Source organism: Nipponia nippon, unplaced genomic scaffold, assembly GCF_047370975.1.
Source record: "Nipponia nippon isolate SJK-2023a ecotype South Korea unplaced genomic scaffold, ASM4737097v1 scaffold_56, whole genome shotgun sequence".
NCBI classification, from domain to species: domain Eukaryota; kingdom Metazoa; phylum Chordata; class Aves; order Pelecaniformes; family Threskiornithidae; genus Nipponia; species Nipponia nippon.
This window is the reverse complement of record NW_028262376.1, coordinates 140850-156847: the sequence shown is the minus strand read 5'-3', so window position 1 is coordinate 156847 and position 15998 is coordinate 140850. Positions and strand designations below refer to the sequence as shown.

At 52.7% G+C, this 15998-nt stretch overlaps 2 protein-coding genes across 2 annotated transcripts; one reads left to right on the top strand and one right to left on the bottom strand.

Moving 5' to 3' along the window:
• Positions 1 to 7438: 7438 nt before the first annotated feature.
• LOC148051705 (olfactory receptor 14C36-like) lies at positions 7439 to 8461 on the top strand. The gene has a single exon (XM_087735378.1). The coding sequence runs from the start codon at positions 7439 to 7441 to the stop codon at positions 8459 to 8461; it is 1023 nt and encodes a 340-aa protein (XP_087591504.1).
• Positions 8462 to 14633: 6172 nt separating this feature from the next.
• LOC148051704 (olfactory receptor 14A16-like) lies at positions 14634 to 15590 on the bottom strand. The gene has a single exon (XM_087735419.1). It carries the CDS (start codon positions 15588 to 15590, stop codon positions 14634 to 14636), a length of 957 nt encoding a protein of 318 aa, XP_087591545.1.
• Positions 15591 to 15998: the final 408 nt, after the last annotated feature.

The window sequence follows — 15998 nt, the reverse complement described above, 5'->3', positions numbered from 1 at the left end:
TGCTTTGCTTGTGGGCACAGCTTTTGCTTTACCTGTTCAAGACTCCTCATCTTGACCCATGAGTTCTTCTCACTTTGCCATTCCAATGCTCTCCCAACCCCTCAGGAGAGGGGAGTGAGTGAGTGGCTGGCTGGGGGCTTAGTGGCCACATTATGGACTTATTTCTGTTTTCATTAAAAGCAGTAACAGTACCATGCTCTAAAATTTCCTCTTCTTCTTGAGGATGATAAATTTAATTTCTTTCTTTTTATTTTTGTCATTCATTCTGAATTCACAAGATAGCTGTAACTTAAGAGTATTTAGATTCTGGCATGAAATTTTTAGAACAGTGCTTTTTCTCTCATTGCTAACCCTTTCTTACCATTTCATGGTAATACCTTTCAGACAATGGTGCCCTTAATTCACTTCTGCTGTCTGTCTTTCATCCTCCTTTCAAGTGTATCTCTGTGTGAGAAGTTTATGGTTTTACCAAAAAATGTCAAGGGGCAGATACCAAACTGGGCAAAAGCACAAAGCAGGCCAAATTTTTATGTGATGGACACTGACACAACACCATTATCTTCATTTTGGATCTCTGAAGACCTAACCCTTCCACAGAGTGCCTGGAAGGTCTGGAGTGCCTCCATCTGCCCTGTCCGTCAGCATCAAAGGTGAAATTACTCCAGTAAGAGGTGTTGTTTTCATTCTTCTCCAGCCTAAACCACCACATGGGTCAGGAGATATTCCAGGACTTCTCAAGGGGCATCATATTCCTCTGGACCAAAAAGTGGAATCTCAGGGGTCAGGGCACGCCAATACTTGTGTTCAGGGATCTGCTCAAATGACCCCTCTCCATTTCTGTAATGGTGCTTGAGTTTACTCAAGGAACCCTTGAATGAATCCCCATCCACTGCTGGTTGTCGTCCTCCACAGGAGGAGAAAAACAGGGGCATCCCCTCAACACAGGGAGCATCCCCCAGACTCATCCTCTCTGCCCATCTCTCCAGCAGAGCCTGTTTTCCTCCACTGCAGAACCCCATGTGAGCAAGCTGTCCCACCACATCTCATTTCATCCCAAACCATCACCGTTGTGTGACAAGCCACGGGGGTCCAGCTTCTCCATTCCTGCGACCCACCTCCTCCTGGCTGTGCACGGTTTGGCCGCAGCAGCTCAGCTGTGGCACCAGGGTGGAGCGCAGACTTCCCAGTGAAACCTGACCAGTGATCCTGACCAGAAGACCACGGTACAGCCAGCGGTGCTGTGCTGCACGTACAGCCTGGCCTTCACGCCTGTGCTGTGCTGCACAGATCCCTTGGCCGCAGGACAACCTCAGCAGCTCATTGTCCCAAGGGGCCTGCAGGCAGCTCCCACTCAGTACCAGACCTTACGCCTCCTGCGTGGCCTTGCCTGCACCTAACAGTGCAGCAAGGAGTTCTCATGAGAACATCCTTGCTCTTTGACTGTAGAGATGAGGAAAAGAGGTGGTTTCATGTAAGAAAATCTACAAACAGCTTGGATGACCAAACCAGAAGACTGTCTTCTATGGGCGGGGTCTGCATGGCATGCTGTGTGGGGGTCAGAGGCCTCTTCAATGCTACACCACTTGGGGTTCCCACCATCTAAAGGTACCTAAGATTATGTGCATGATTCTCTCATAGCATCATAGAATCGTTGAGGTTGGAAAAGACCCTTAAGGTCATTGAATCCAACCATTAACCTATGAGTGCCAAGTCAACCACTAAACCATGTCCTCAAGCACCACGTCTACCCATCATTTAAGTACCTCCAGGGATGGAGACTCAACCACTGCCCTGGACAGCCTGTTCCAGTGCCTGACTACTCTTTCAGTGAAGAAGTTTTTCCTAATATCCAACCTAAACTTCCCCTGCCGCAGCTTGAGGCCATTTCTTCCTGTCCTATCACTTGTTACTTGGGAGAAGAGACTGACCCCCACCTCGCTACAACCTCCTTTCAGGTAGTTGTAGAGGGCAATAAGGTCTCCTCTCAGTCTCCTCTTCTCCAAACTAAACAACCCTAGCTCCCTCAGCCGCTCCTCATAAGACTTGTGCTCCAGACCCTTCACCAGCTTTGTTGCCTTTCTTTGGACACACTCCAGCAGCTCGATGTCCTTCTTGTAGTGAGGGGCCCAAAGCTCAGCACAGTACTCGAGGTGCGGCCTCACCAGTGCTGAATACAGGGGCACTGTACACTCTCCTTACAGCATTAATGCTAATGAACAGCATTTTAAGAGATCCCTCACAGCGTCCGAGTGTCTTTCTTACTGGAATTAGAATGGACCAGTGCCTCCTGGTGAAAAATACTCTCTCAGCACCCTTGGGTGCAGCCCCTCTGGTCCCATAGACTGGTAAGGGTGTAGTTTGCTCAAGGAACCCCTGCCTTGGTCCTCATCCACTGCTGGTTGCTCTCCTCCAGAGTTCTGCCTCAGAGCACAAAGGTCTGGGAGACCTTGCTGGTGGCAACTGAGGCAAAGAGGACGTAGAGTATCTCAGCCTACCTACACCTACTCTTACTACCTTTAGCAGTGGTCCCACAGTATTTCTGATTCTTCTGTAGCTGTTCCTGAAGTAGAAACAGCTCATCTTGGTGCCCTTGCATGCCCTTTTCAGTTTCAGTTGCGTTTTGTTAGGACCCATTGCTGTGCTTGGGGGATACTTTCTTTGAAGACAAGATGTCTCCAGGCACACGGTGAAAATGGTTCGTCTGTTCCTTGGCTGTACCATCAAGGGAGTGAGTAAAGACCCCAGTGTGATGTGCTTTGTGTTCAGACAATGCCTGCAGCCCTTGGGAAGAGAAGGGACCTTGCCTCTCTGATGGCATCTGATGACTGATGCCTCTGACTGATGCATCAGTCAATGGCACACAGGCACCAAATCGCACTGCTTGCAATGCCTTCTGGGGTGTCTGTCACACATCCACCATGAACAGGAATTGCTTTCTTGTTGGTAAATAGAACCATTATAGAGTCAAAGAATGGTTTGAGTTGGAAATCACTTAAAGATGATCTGGTTCCAACCGCCCTGCCATGGGCAGGGACCCCTTCCACTAGACCAGGTTGCTCAAAGCCCCATCCAAGCTGTCCTTGAACACTTCCAGGGAGGGGGCATCCACAACTTCCCTGGGCAACCTCTTCCAGTGCCTCAGCACCCTCATACAGAAGAATTTCTTCCTTGTATCTAATCTAAATTTACCCTCTTTCACTTTAAAGCCATTACCCCTTGTCCTATCACTACCTATGCCCTTATAAAAAGTCCCTCTCCAGCTTTCTTACAGGCCCCCTTCAGGTACTGGAAAGTCTCGGTGCAGCCTTCCCTTCTCCAAGCTGAACAACCCCAACTCTCTCAGCCTGTCTTCATAGGAGAGCTGCTCCAGCCCTCTGATCACCTTCATGGCCCTCCTCTGGACTCACGCCAGCAGGTCCATGTCCGTCTTATATTGGGAGCCCCAGACCTGAACGCCGCACTCCGGGTGGGGTCTCATGAGAGTGAAGTAGAGGGGCAGAATCACCTCCCTCGACCTGCTGGTCACGCTTCTTTTGATGCAGCCCAGGATACGGTTGGCCTTCTGGGCTGCGAGCGCACATTGCTGGGTCACGTTGAGCTTCTGATTAACCAACACCCCCAAGTCCTTCTCCTCAGGGCTGCTCTCAATTCATTCTCTGCACAGCCTGTATTTGTGCTTGGAATTGCCCCGACCCATGTACAGGACCTTGCCCTTGGCCTTGTTGAACTTCATGACGATCGCATGGGCCCAACTCTCCAGCCTGTCAAAGTACCTCTGGGTGGCATCTCTTCCCACCAGCGTGTCAACTGGACCCCACAGCTTGGTGTCGTCGGCAAACTTGCTGAGGGTGCACCCAATCCCACTGTCCAAGTCACCAACAAAGGTGTTATACAGCCCAGTCCCAAGACTGACCCCTCAGGAACACCAATCGTCACTGGTCCTGGGCTGTCTCTGCAAGCCTTGGCATCTCATGGAGCTCTGTGGGCCTGGTAAACATTAAATTGAGTAGATACCCCGATCTCTGTAGGGCAATGTGGGGATGAACATGAGGCAACTGCCAGCAGAGTGAGTGGAGACCTAGTGAATACAGCTGATGGAGAAAGAGAGCCTGAGCTCTCCCTGTGGCACACGGCTCCAGTGGTTCAGATGAATAACTCTCAAGGCTGCCCTGAACATAATGAGTGGGGGCAGGTTCAGGTGCCCTCACTTGGGCATCAGCTGTCATTTCAGTTGGCCAAAGAAAATTCCCAGCAACCTTTAAGAGGATTCCCCCAGATGTTGGCCTGTCTCTACAGACAGCTCCGTTAGAGCTTGCAGTTGCCTGCACAGATCTTTGACCACCCCTGACACCTTCAATGTCACCAGGCTTTGTGTCTGAACAGCCCAGTCCTGCCCTCCATCCCCATTAACAGGCATGAGAACTGAGGCAAGGAGCTCCCATGCAGGTGCCTATTCTGTGCCTACCTGCACACCTGGTTCAAGAGGAATCCCACCTCCTGTTGGTTTGTGTTGTGCATGGGAGGGAGCTAAGTCCCCTTCTAGCCCCAGGACTGCAAACCCATAAATGAGATGTGTCTATTGACTCATCTGCATCCCTTCCCTCAGCAGGGGTAACACAGATCTCTCCTTGTCACTGTCTGCTTCTCCTGTCTCATGATGGGACAAGGTAAAGCTCATTCTCTTGTCCAAATCATTTCCTGATAGGAGAAATGACAGTGCTGGGAATAATTGTCTCCCCCCAGCTGAGGGATGGAAAAGAAGTGTTTTCCTTCAGCCTGTTTCCCAGCAGGTTCCCCTGCAGCCCCAGGGACACCTGGAGGGAGCCCAGAGGGGCAGAGAAAGTGCTGCCTTGGGCTGGGCCTCTGCTGCTGAGCTGGGCTGGGCTCCTGGCATGGAGGGAGCTGCTGGCAAGCGGGCAGCACTGCAGAGAGACAGCTCTGCCCAGGAGCAGCTCCTCTGCAAAGGGCAGCAGGACTGAGGGCACTGCCTGCAGGCAGCGAGGGGAGAGGAGCAAGGCAGAGAGAGGCGAATGGCAGCCTGGAGCGGGAGGATGCTGAGACCTCACTGGGGGAGAATCATTCACAGCCCTCTATATGGTAAGTCTCTGGCTGCACGGCAATGCATGTTCAGTTCTGGGAGGGATCTCCTAAAGCTGACGCATCCCAGAGCTTATGGTATCTCTTAGTACAACTCTCAGAGTTTCTCTAGTGCAGAGGAGGAGAATGTGCTGCAAATCAGAGACATTCCATTGCACCATGAGAAGGACAGCACATGACGGCTGTCTTCTCCTAACAGCTGTAGGGATGTAAACGTGGATTTGCATGTGTGCGAGCAGAGGGCTGTCCTTCCAAGCAGGGTCCCTGTGCCCCAGAGGACTGTGTGCTGGGGAAGGGACTCTGCACCTACCAGGGTCAGCGCTCAGCCTGTCTGGGGAGTTGACCACGGTGCTGCAGGGAGAAGCTGTGGGTGGAAGGAGCAGCCCCCAGCAAGGCAGGGTCCTTCTGCTGTTGAGAGGGTGCTGCATGGGTCAGGGCGGCTCACAGGTCCAGATCATCCCAAGGATATTTCCAAGGGGATGTCTCAAGGAGAAGGTTAAGGCAGGGATTACTAGAAAGATAAGGAGCTTTACTGAGTCTGTCTTTACAGTTTCCTACTCCAGGGGGGTAGGGAGGGGGAGAGAAAAGGATAAATGGAGAAGGAGCTCTGAAGTCACTGAGACTGCTGAAGTGCAACTCTGAATGATCAGTAGGTCTGCCAGGAGGCTGGTAAAGTGCCTTCAGCTGCTCCTCTGCCTAGGGACAGCACCAGCATCACCTCTGCTGGACACATTGGGGTTCTTCTGACCTGCCCTTTTCCACCTGCAAACAGGAACATGCACCCAGCCAGAGCCCTGCAAACAGGCAGGTTTCTGGAGGGCCAAGGTGAGTGCACAGAGGTTGGGATGGGGTCTGTGATTGCTGACAGGGAAAAGATATGGGACAGGGAAACACCTCCCAGGGTAAGAATCTCCAGGCAGCAGGGAGATGATCTGGGAATGAGAGGAAAGTAAAACCAGAAATGTTGTGGGAGGGAGAATTCAGAAATCTCCGTATGATCCCCTCCAATGCAGACCCCTTCCTCTGAGCAAGCCCTCTTGCTTCCTCTCCCACCCACCAAAGGCTCTGCCCTCAGGGCTGGGGGCTCCAAGGCGTGAACCACCTCCTCTGCAGCCAGAGCTCCAGCAGAGCCGTGGTGCAGCTCTGCAGCCACGGGCCCAGTTCCCTCTGCAGAGCACAGGGGCTGAGAGCAGCTGCCCAGCAATGGTGGTGTCTGGGAGGTGGCGTGCACAGCTGGGGAAGAGGAACGCTGTCTGAGTGCCCCAATGCCTCTGCCCTGGCCTCTCTCAGCCACACCCTCACTGTGTTTTGCCTTGTTCCTCCACTGGTCTGTGTTCTTGCTACTGTTATCTTGGTCTTGCTGCCAGACCCTCTGGGGAGGTGGAGTTTCAGCTGTGGAGTCACACACTGATTCTGTGGGTCCTTTCATGCAGGTGTGTCCATGGGCACAAATGTCCCAGCTTTGATGCTGTGGACATTGAAGCCTGTGGGGCTGGGGAATGAGCTGAATCGCCCTTACTCCAATGCCATCATTAGCATACTTGGCTATCTCCTTGAAGATTCCTTCCAAGTTGTGACCTTCCCTCCAGGATGCAAACCTGCCCTTAACTACTTTATGTTATCTTCAGCCCCATGGAGAAGCGCAGAGATGCTATGACGGGGAAAATGGTGACGGGTTTATGAAATGAGCCTTGTGTGTCCGGGACTAAAAGTTGAGTGTTGAGACCTTGAGAAAGGGTTAGACATTTAGTGGTCAAAGACGGACATCTCTGCTCACAGCAGTGCTTGGTGGCTTTTCAGGGTTATATGACAATGTGATCACCCTCCAGCTCAGAAAGGGGCAAGCCCAGGGCAGCTGGGAGCCAGACGGAGGGACAGACCAGCTCCCCTCCCTCTGCACTGAGCCACAGGCACTTATCTTGCCTCGCAGGACTCCCTCTGTTCTCCCTGAGTGCAGCACAAATGCTGAGCCTTTCTGACATCCAAGAACACTCCCCTGGGTGCGAGGGGAGGAGGAGATGTAAAAAACCCAAACCTCTCAACCTGCCTTCTGCCACCTCAGTTCCTTATCACTGGCAGTGCAGATGCTGACAGCCCCTTCTGCACTAGGAGCAGTTTCATGAGACAAGGTCGAACACCAGGACTGGCCCCTGCCCCCACTCTTCCCATGAACCCACTGCTGCAGAGCAGGGCTGACCTCTCGGCAACCAGAGGGCAGAGGCCCTGCTCCTCATGGCACATTCAGCCAACACCAACCAGGGCTCCAGCCACAGAGCTGAAGTAAGGTCTCCTTGAAAAGGAAAAGGGTGTCTGTGTGTAGTAGGTTGACGGTGTATGAGAAATGGCTTTGATTTTGCTTGCAGAAGACTCCCCTGACTTGACACTCTCTTTTCCTTCTCTGACAGTGTCCCATGCTCAGAGGCAGCAAATGTCCAACAGCAGCTCCATCACCCAGTTCATCCTCCTGGCATTTGCAGACACACGGGAGCTGCAGCTCTTGCACTTCTGGCTCTTCCTGGGCATCTACCTGGCTGCCCTCCTGGGCAATGGCCTCATCATCACTGCCGTAGTCTGCAACCACCACCTCCACACCCCCATGTACTTCTTCCTCCTCATCCTCTCTGTTCTTGACCTGGGCTGCATCTCAACCACTGTCCCCAAAGCCATGGCCAATTCCCTCTGGGACACCAGGACCATCTCCTACGCAGGGTGTGCTGCCCAGGTCTTCTTTGTATTCTTCTTGTTTGGTACAGAGTATTCTTGTCTCACCATCATGGCCTACGACCGTTACGTTGCCATCTGCAAACCCCTGCACTACGGGACCCTCCTGGGCAGCAGAGCTTGTGTCCACATGGCAGCAGCTGCCTGGGGCACTGGGTTTCTCAATGCTCTCCTTCACATGGCCAATACGTTTTCACTCCCCCTCTGCCAAGGCAACGCTGTGGACCAGTTCTTCTGTGAAATCCCCCACATCCTCAAGCTCTCTTGCTCACACTCCTACCTCAGAGAAGTTGGGCTTATTGTTGTTAGTGTCTTTGTGGGCTTTGGTTGTTTTGTTTTCATTGTGCTGTCCTATGTGCAGATCTTCAGGGCCGTGCTGAGGATCCCCTCACAGCAGGGACGCCACAAAGCCTTTTCCACGTGCCTCCCTCACCTGGCCGTGGTTTCCCTGTTTATCAGCACTGCCATGTTTGCCTACCTAAAGCCCCCCTCCATCTCCTCCCCATCCCTGGATGTGGTGGTGGCAGTGCTGTACTCGGTGGTGCCTCCAGCAGTGAACCCCCTCATCTACAGCATGAGGAACCAGGAGCTCAAAGAGGCACTGAAGAAGCTCATTCAATCAGCAGTCTTTCAGCAGCAGTAAGCTGCCCATGTCTCTTCACAGGTGATTTCCAGTGTATCTGGGGAATCTCCTGTGCTTTGGGCATTTAATCTGTGATAACTGTGTTTCTCCAGGAATGTCTACATGCAGTTTGCTTCTCCAGAGGCATGAACCCAGTCTGTCTGACCCAAAGGTCTTTGCACATGTGCCTGGCCCGATGGTGCAGCTGGCCTCCCATGTCACGTCTCTGTAATAAAAGGGGATTTCCCCAGTGCCGGTGTCTGGAGGTCGGGCTCTTCTTCCAAAGCTGAGGTCAGGAACAGGCTGAAGATGTTGTCCCCCCACAAGGCCGTGCTGCTGTGCTGGTGTTCTCCATGGGCTGAGGGGAGGAGGGCATGGGGCAATGTGTTTGGGAATGGGACTGGTCTTGGTGGTCAGCGAGCTGGACAGGAGGCAGCCGTGTGCCCTGGCAGCAAGGCAGGCCACCAGCATCCTGGGCTGTACAACCAGGAGCATGGCCAGGAGACGGAGGGAAGGAATTCTCTGGAATATTCCATCCAGACTTCAGATACCTAATTCTGGGACGATATTGGCAAGCTGGATTGGGTTTAGCAAAGGCCCCTCAGGACAGCCAGGGACTGGAGCACTTTGCCAGTAGGAGACGCTGAGGGAGCTGGGCTTGTCCAGCCTTGAGAAGGGAAGGCTGAGGGGGACGTCATCCCAGCCTGCCAGTCCCTACGAGGAGGTCATGGAAAATACAGAGCCAGGCTCTTAATGACTGTGTTCTTAGTGATGGTTGGGAGGAAAAAACAATGAGCATTCAGCCTGGAGATAAGGAAAATGTTTTTCACCATGAGGCTGAGCTCCTCACTCCTGGGCTCTTCTTCCCAAGCGAAACCCCTCCAAGATGAAGTCCCAAATGTGGATCTGAGGCTAATTTGGCCTGCGGTACTCTCCTGACAGTGAGGGACAGATAAATCCCAGCAAGATTCAATTACTTGGATCACCAGTGCGGTCCAAAAAGGCCTTGCACAGGCATGGAAGAGGCTGAGGATCTCATTGCCTCATTTCCCCACCCCTTGCCTGGTAAGGTCTGCCCCCAAGTCTCCCTGGTCCTTGAGTCCCCCAGCAGCCTCTGGGGTAGCAAAGCTTCAGCCATGTGAAGGCAAGCTGCAGCTGGGGAGCACTAGTGCCAGCTGGACACAGGCAAGTGCCTGGGAGCAGAGGGGATGCACCCAAGGGGGCTGGGGGAAATGGCTGCTGTCATTGCAAGGCTGCTGCCCTTTGGCTTTGAAATGTCATGGCGGCTGGGGGGGACATAAGGATCCTTGTTAGAAAGTCCAACCGATGGCCAGTTTCTAGAGGCGTCCCTCCCGGCGAAGTGCTGGGGCCAGTGCTGTCTGACATCTTTAGTGGTGGCCTGGACAATGGGACAGACTTCACCCTCGACGTGTTTGTGGATGACACGTAACTGGGGGGAGCCCTCCATTGAGTCGGGGGCAGGGAGGGGAACTGGATGGTGCCCAGAAATATCTCCCACATTGAATTCCTCAGTAAATCTTTACCTGGAGTTCTCTGTGAAGGCAAACTAGGTAGAGGAAGGAGAAAGGGCAGAGAGGCTGAAGAAGAGCTGGGAAATAGGTCACTATAGATAGAGTAGTTTTTCAGAAGAAATTTTCTCCACTGAGAGCACTGGTAGGAAATGTATTTTAATGAACAGCTGCATATAAATATGTTGGCAGAGGGGAAGTAATGTGCTGTGCTGATGTGGTCCTCCCAAATACAAAAATAAAAAGAGGAAAACAGTATTAGCACTCAGCCAAAATACCTGACATTCTGCAAATGAAGATTGTTTTGAGTTGTTGCCTAGAATAAGTCTTAAGTAGGTTTCAACTCAAGAATAAGACCACCGTTCAGGTCTGGATTCATTTGCCCACATGCAGAGGCTGTTGCTGTCTGAGCTGCCCTGGGGTTACAGATGTACCCATGAGGTGCTTGGAAATGTGACCCAGGGCTCCCTTCTGGAGCATTAGTTGGTCACCAGGAAACCTCCAGGCATCTCGGTTGAGACATCTTCTGTCTCTCCATTTACTGCAAAGGGAAGCCTAGACAACTCGATTAGAGGTAGACAGCTGCGTTGAGGAGTTTGGTGCTGGGTCAGGACAATCTTGTCCCTTTCTGCACCTAAAATACAGTGACAATTCGTGCACCGCTGAGGGAATGTGAAGAGAGTGTGTCTTGCTGATTTAGGGACTCCTTCCAGAAGTGCTGGTAACACAAAGATGTTGGCCATGCAGAAACAGAGCGTTTCCCTGAAGAGGGTCACCCTTCTTCTCTGGAACGGTTGAGAGAGCTCAGCCCCTCAGAGCGTGACCGGCTGTGTGAAAGGGCGAGCAGTGGCAAGGCCAGTGCTGGGCAGGGAGTGTTTTAGGGCACTGAACTCCATGTGAGACACAACCATACTGTTTTTAATGTTATAGGCCTGATTACGACAGAACAATTCAGAAAATGTCAAAAAATAAAAAGAAGCAACGAAGAAATTAAGGAAACAATTTAAAGGGAAGGAAATGTTCTACTTCTGTGGTGCGTTGATGCTGGTTGGATGCCAGGTGCCCACCAAGCCACTCTATCACTCCCCCTCCTCAGCCGGACAGGGGGGGAAAAATATAACAAAAGGCTCGTGGGTCGAGATAAGGACAGGGAGATCACCATCAATTCCTGTCATGGGCAAAACAGACTCAACTTGAGGAAATTAATTTCGTTTATTGCCAATCAAAAGTCAGAGTAAGATAATGAGAAGTAAGAACGATCTTGAAACACCTGCCCCCCACCCTTTCCTTCTTCCTGGGCTCAGCTTCCCTCCTGATTTTCTCTACCTCCTCCCCAATGAGCGGTGCAGGGGGACAGGGAATGGGGGTTGTGGTCAGTTCATCACACGTTGTCTCTGCTGCTCCTTCATCCTCAGGGAGAGGACTCCTCACACTCTTCCCCTGCTCCAGCGTGGGGTGCCTCCCATGGAAGACAGTTTTCCACGAACTGGTCACACAGCTCAGCTAACATGGGTGTTGTCCTGTCCTGGGCACTTTCCAGACCGGACCAGACCTTTCCTGGCTCTTCCCATCTCCCCTGCCCTCTCCCCAGCCCAGCCCATTCCAGTAGAGCAGCCCATCCTGGGCTGGCCCCACGGCAGTGCCCACCTCAGCCCACAGCCCCAGCCCCTCTGAAGGGAGCAGAGAAGGGTCAGCCTCCCCATCAGCCCCAGGGCTGGAGGCTCACCCTGGCATGAGGAAAGGGAGGTTAGGGAAACTGCAGGAATCCTGGTCTCTGTTCCAGGAGATGCCACAGACTGACCATGCCCCATCATTGCCAGTCCCCCTCCCCAAGCCAACACAGGATTCTTGGCCAGGGCACAGAGCAGCGTGCCCCAAGTGGATGCCTGCAGAAAGAGGTTTCTCTTTCTCATGGATTCCTCCCTGCAGGCACAGAAATGCTCCCTTGCTCTTTTCCCTGGACATCCCTTTCCCCTGGCCAACTTCTCTTGGTTCCCACCCCGTGCTCTCCACAGGCCCCTGAGCTGGCAGTACTGCTCTGAAGAGACCAGGTCCTGCTGTTGTCCACAGCCAGGCTCCAGGGAAGCAGCAGCCCCAACGTGAAGGTGGCAGAAAGGATCTGCCCACTGAGGCAGTGAGGGGCAGCCCTAAGGTCCACGAGTGCCTGCTCCTCCATGTGGCAGCTGGGCTGGTGGCTCCTTGACACCTCCTGTGTGCTGGGGTTGCACCCCCAGCTCCAGAGGAGTTGTCAGACACTGGCAGAGGGGAGTTTAGCAGCACATATCCCAGCCATGAGTCAAGGGCTGACCTATCGGCTGTTTCAGGAAGAAGTGACCTCACAGTGCCTTTCCCAGACACATTCCTGCTGTTGGCCTCTCACCTCCAGAGGCAGAAGTGACCTCACAGCCCCCTTCACAGCCATTGGCTTCCTAATGGATTATGAGTTCCTGAGACACATTTGACCACATGATACCATACCCAGCCCTCACCCTCCTTGTGGCCCAGTATTTGAACAGATAAAAGTAAGCTTGTTTCATCAGTTTTATCTAATCCCTGTCTATCTGTTTTTTCCTTCTTCCTCTGTCTATTCTGTCTTCAAAAAGCTCTCCAAGGCAAAGAGTCATTGAATCCTAGAAAAACTCAGCTTGGAAGAGACCCCTGAACATCACCTTGTCCATCTATCCTGCTCGAGGCTGGGTGAACAAGATGAGGTTGCTCAGGGGCTCTTCCCAGTTTGGCATCATCCACAAAGGAGCTGAAAAGGCACTCCGGCACATCATCCAGGCAGTTAATGAAGACACTCCAGAGTGTTGGCCCCAGGGCTTGCACTGAGGGATGCCACTAGGAAGTGGCCACCAGCAGGACTCTACCACTGCTGACATTTGGGCTGGATCCACCAGCCACCTTCCCACCCACTACATCACCCACTGCTTCAGTCCAGGTATCACCAATCTGGCTCTAAAGAGATTATGCGAAACCATGTCAAAACTCTTGCTAAGGCCCACATACAAAACATCCCCCTCTTTCCCCTACCCACACAGATTCAGCAATGCCTCTCTTGTCCTACAAGTACCTGGAAATGGCTGCAGCAGTATTTGGCCCATCCTCTTCCCAGGGACTGAGGTTACGCTGACCAGCCTGTAACTCTCCCAGTCCTCCTCCTTGCACTTCTGGAAGAAAGGTTTGGTGTCTGCCTTTTCCGAGGACCCCAGAACCTCTCTGATGGCTCTGACACCTTTGAGGGCACAATCCAGAAAGGGTGACATGAGCAGCCAGGAGCATTTGCAACGAGCCTGTCCCAGGCAGCTGAGATGAGTCTCCCTGGGCCAGGGGGGTTTGTTCCTGGAGTCACAGACAGAAAGGGCAGGGTTCTGTCAGGCGTCCACATCTGAGCTGGCCTTGTGGACTCCTTATGCACCCAGCAGTGTTCAGAGACACAGTCTTTCCCTCATACACATAGAGGCAGGGCACTGCAGCAGGCATAATGCCTCTCAGGCCTCCTGCTGCCACTGCCTGCGGTGTATAGCCCTGCAGTGCATTCATCTGCGATGCCCCTTGTCATGAGGAATGGACACAGGGACCTCAGTTCAAGGAAGCAGATTCCACTGCTGCATTCAGGAGGTTTCCCATGGGATGTTGCTCCCAGCGAGAAGTGGCCTGAAGGCAGTGTCTGTCCCACAGGCCTTCATGGAAACCCAAGGAAGAGCTGGTGGCATTTGTGCTCACTCAGGACCATCTCAGCTCACATACGTGATGTGCATGCTTACATCTCCTCTGTACAATGCAAACATGGACTTCTGACCTAGTCATTCGGTGTCCTTCCATGGAGGGACAAAGAACCTCTCTGAGCTGGAGCGAGAGGCCAGTGCTGGGAATGGTGGTTGCAAGGGGCTGGTCTGTGGCCATTGCCCTGGGGCACCTTGCCCAGGGTGTCAGGCAAACATGGGAACAGACCAGACCCTGCTCTGCTGGTCCTTCCACTCTGTCCCTGGAGGCCTGGCTGTGCAAGGGACACTGCTATGTGCCCCAGCCCTGCACACTCACACACTTTGGATGTTCACTGGTGTTTTCCTCACTAGGGCACTTTCTTGATCTTGTTCTTGACAGCAGCTTAGGAAGAAGACCTAAGCCTTCAGACACTGCCCTGAGGACATCAATCTTCTTTATGGAATAGCTGTTGTGGAGGCCAGCTCTGTCACAGAAGTGCCCATTGCCTGTCCCTGCCTGCGGTCACAGGACTACCACGCAGCACGACTGTCACCACGCTGCCAGAGCTCTCAGGGCTGACACCAACGCAAGGTATCAGGAAGAGGGTGTGGAAGTGGCAAGAGAACAGCTCTGGAAGACCAAGTGCTGGTGCTCCCTGGCAGTGCTGCCATGCCGGGACTCTTTTCCCTTCCATCCATGCATAAAGGAACTCTCCCTGCAGCTCCAAAAAGGCCTTGGAGGAAGGATCTCAGGTAAAAAAAATAGTCACTGAAGTGCTCTTTATTTTGTTTAAACACACAGAGAGCATGGCTCCTCATTTAAACTACCACTCAGTCAGAAAAGAAAAGCAAAAAATGAATTAGAAAAGGAACAACTTTATCCCAAGTAAAAAACCACCACCACCACCAAAAAATACAGAAGACAGGCTGCGCCTGTAATGAGTTACGTTATAACAGCTATGAAGAAGACGATGGGCAGTTTATTGCTCCAGAAAAACATCCAGTTATCAGTTTCCACACGGCACACTTGAGCTTCTGGTTCCTCATGCTGTAGATGAGGGGGTTCACTGCTGGAGGCACCACCGAGTACAGCACTGCTGTTACCAGATCCAGGGATGGGGAGGAGATGGAGGGGGGCTTCAGGTAGGCAAACATGCCAGTGCTGATAAACAGGGAGACCACGGCCAGGTGAGGGAGGCATGTGGAAAAGGCTTTGTGGCGTCCCTGCTGTGAGGGGATCCTCAGCACAGCCCTGAAGATCTGCACGTAGGACACCACAATGAAAACAAAACAGCTGAATGTTACTAAGAGACTAACCATAAGAAGCCCCAGCTCCCTGAGGTAGGCATCTGAGCAGGAGAGCTTGAGGATGTGGGGGATTTCACAGAAGAACTGGTCCACAACATTGCCGTGGCAGAGGGGAATGGAAAATGTACTGGCAGTGTGCAGGAGAGCATGGAGAAACCCAGTGCCCCAGGCAGCTGCTGCCATGTGGACACAAGCTCTGCTGCCCAGGAGGGTCCCGTAGTGCAGGGGTGTGCAGATGGCAATGTAGCGGTCATAGGCCATGATGGTGAGGAGATAAAACTCTGATGACATCAAAAAGACAAACACAAAGGTTTCTGAAGCACATCCTGCGTAGGAGATGTCCCTGGTGTCCCAGAGGGAATTGGCCATGGATTTGGGGACAGTGGTGGAGATGGAGCCCAGGTCAAGAACAGAGAGGCTGAGGAGGAAGAAGTACATGGGGGTGTGGAGGCGGTGGTCACAGGCTACGGTGGTGATGATGAGGCCGTTGCTGAGGAGGGCAGCCAGGTAGATGGCCAGGAAGAGCCAGAAGCGCAAGAGCTGCAGCTCCCGTGTGTCTGTGAATGCCAGGAGGAGGAAGTGGGTGATGGAGCTGCCATTGGACATCTGCTGCTTCTGAGCATGGAAACAGCCAAAGGAGACAAAACAGAAAAATTCAGAGAAGCTTCTCTAAGCAAAATTTGATTCCTTCATTGTGAAATACGTAAGGGAGCTTTTCTTTCTGGGGGGAGTGTTATGCAGCTCCGAGGCTTCAGCTCTGCTTTCTGCTGGCTGAGTGTGCTGTGCAGAGCCGTGCCCTCTCCCCAGGGGCTCCTTGAGGGTCAGCCCTGCTTTACAGCAATGACCCATGGAGGCAGCAACAGCCCAGGGTGTTTGGAGGGAGGGTTCCTGGGGAGGAGTTCCCTGTGCTGCACTAGAGCGCAGGGTGAAAGCTCCGAAGGACGCTTTCTTCCACAGAGGAAGGTGGGAGATGAGGTGCAGCAAATATATCTCATTACACTCCGGTTTAGAAAA